Source organism: Tachysurus vachellii, chromosome 5 (genome assembly GCF_030014155.1).
Source record: "Tachysurus vachellii isolate PV-2020 chromosome 5, HZAU_Pvac_v1, whole genome shotgun sequence".
In the NCBI taxonomy this organism is placed as follows: Eukaryota; Metazoa; Chordata; class Actinopteri; order Siluriformes; family Bagridae; genus Tachysurus; species Tachysurus vachellii.
In genome coordinates, this window is record NC_083464.1 from 31,315,371 (window position 1) to 31,317,870 (window position 2,500).

Genomic DNA, 2,500 nt, shown 5'->3' on the forward strand with positions numbered 1-2,500 from the left:
TGTCTGTGTTTGTGTGTGTCTGTTTGTGTGTCTGTGTCTGTGTTTGTGTGTGTCTGTGTGTTTGTGTGTGTCTGTGTGTTTGTGTGTGTCTGTGTTTGTGTCTGTGTGTTTGTGTCTGTGTGTGTGTCTGTGTGTGTGTCTGTGTGTGTGTTTGTGTGTGTGTTTGTGTGTGTGTCTGTGTGTGTGTGTCTGTGTGTGTGTTTGTGTGTGTGTGTGTGTTTGTGTGTGTGTCTGTGTGTGTGTGTCTGTGTGTGTGTGTGTGTGTGTGTGTCTGTGTGTGTGTCTGTGTGTGTGTGTCTGTGTGTGTGTGTGTGTGTCTGTGTTTGTGTGTGTCTGTGTGTGTGTGTGTTTGTGTGTCTGTGTGTTTTTGTGTGTGTGTCTGTGTGTGTGTCTGTGTGTGTGTGTCTGTGTGTGTGTGTCTGTGTGTGTGTGTGTGTGTCTGTGTTTGTGTGTGTCTGTGTGTGTGTGTGTTTGTGTGTGTCTGTGTGTGTGTTTGTGTGTGTGTCTGTGTGTGTGTAGTCTGCTCCTTCACCATAAGAGAAACAGTGTGAACACACACTGGATCACAAGTGTTTTAGTTTTTACAGAAACAAAAGGATCGCATTTTATGTTTTATGTTTTTTTTTTCTGATATTTAAATGAAAACCATGAGGAAGGTTTGTTTTCTTCAGCGTGTGTGTGTGTGTGTGTGTGTGTGTGTGTGTGTGTGCAGAAATCCTGTTTTGGGAACCCACTGGCTCCTCAGGCTCTGGAGGACGTTAAAACAGTGGTGTGGAAGAACACCAGCGACGGCGTGCAGGACAACGGCCTGAGTCTTAATGGTAACACACACACGTGTTCCACCCAACCAACACACCCAGTTAAACTAATAGTAATATCACGAAGACTAAAGCCGCCTTCACACTGCACACGACACCAGGAAACGACTGTCGGATTTCGCCCCCTAGTGACAGTGCACGGAATGTGCAATATGATCATGTAGTCGTCAACATGGGAGAGAAGCGAATTCTCGCGGTCTCAGAAAACCCAATACTGTATGATACGTCTCTAGAATCATACAGAGACGTTAACGGAAAAAATGAAGCATGGACACTCTCCGAGACTTTTTCTCCGAGTCAGGTGGTGTTTTATACACACTGATTTGCAATGTTTTCTGTTGCGTCACCAGTAAAGGAGAGCAAAAGCACGAGCCTGTGTTCTCCCTCCATTTATCATGGTGAATGAATGAATGAATGAATGAAGGAGTAAATACAAACAATCAATACAACAATAAATCCAGAAAGACCGCGAATCATTTTTGAGGAAACATGGACACAACATTAAAAATAATACAATATAAATATGAATAATGTTTTACTTTTTTTTTATCAAGAACAATGTGTTTAAAACAAAAAGATTGTTTTTAAAAATGACTATAGTTAAGAATTCATTCATTCATTCATCTTCTACCGCTTATCCGCATCTCAGGCGTCATCGGGCATCAAGGCAGGATACACCCTGGACGGAGTGCCAACCCATCACAGGGCACACACACACACACACACACACACACACACTCTCATTCACTCACACAATCACACACTACGGACAATTTTCCAGAGATGCCAATCAACCTACCATGCATGTCTTTGGACTGGGGGAGGAAACCGGAGTACCCGGAGGAAACCCCCGAGGCACAGGGAGAACATGCAAACTCCACACACACAAGGTGGAGGCGGGAATCGAACCCCCAACCCTGGAGGTCTGAGGCGAACGTGCTAAACACTAAGCCACCGTGCTCCCAAGTTAAGAACTATTGAAAAGTATTAATATTATCACCTCGCACACACAAACCTGATCGGACAACATTAGAATACATCACATCCGGTCAGCAGATCAGATTCGGTGTAGTCGCACAAGTTCAAATTTTTTAATAGATCCGAAAATTACGGATCCGCCGATGGTCGGCACCTCACGCAGCGCCTTTACGACTCTCCATAGGAAATGAATGACTTCCTGTTTATCGTTTGTCGTGTGCAGTGCAGTGTGAAGGCGGCTTAAGAGTTCCTACGTCGTGGTCAGACTCCATTTTCATTCCTATGAGACATCCTTTCCTTGTTTCTCATGATCCGATCCCATCCCAGACACCACAAGGCTGAGCTCTAGATGTTCTGACTCGTTTGATTTCTTCCAGGTTTTCTGTTCCTGAACACGCTGTTCATTCAGAGGGGGCGTCACGAGACCACGTGGACCATCCTGCGCAAGTTCGGCTACGACGACACGCTGGAGCTTACAGACGACTACCTCTACCCGCCGTGAGTTACCCTTTTAGCCCTGAAAGATGTGGCGTCTTCAGCGGATCGATATCACTAACCGTTTCGATATGCGCTTGCGTTCCCAGGCTGCGCGTGCCTGTCGGTTGTACGACAGAACTGAACCATCTCGGTTATCAGTTCCTCCAGCGGCTCTTCGAGAAGTATGACGAGGTAATAAAAAAAAAAATAAAAAATACACCAAGCAG

The 2,500-nt window shown here is 45.4% G+C and overlaps 1 protein-coding gene across 1 annotated transcript in view; it reads left to right on the forward strand.

Annotated features, from left to right (window-relative positions):
- The window catches only part of rhot2 (ras homolog family member T2), a 15,083-nt gene that overhangs the window by 9,885 nt on the left and 2,698 nt on the right, over positions 1–2,500 (forward strand). Inside the window, exons 10-12 of the mRNA XM_060871163.1 lie at positions 713–821; positions 2,174–2,294; positions 2,381–2,465. Of these exons, the coding sequence (XP_060727146.1) occupies positions 713–821; positions 2,174–2,294; positions 2,381–2,465 (315 nt within the window). The remainder of the gene's footprint in view (positions 1–712; positions 822–2,173; positions 2,295–2,380; positions 2,466–2,500) is intronic.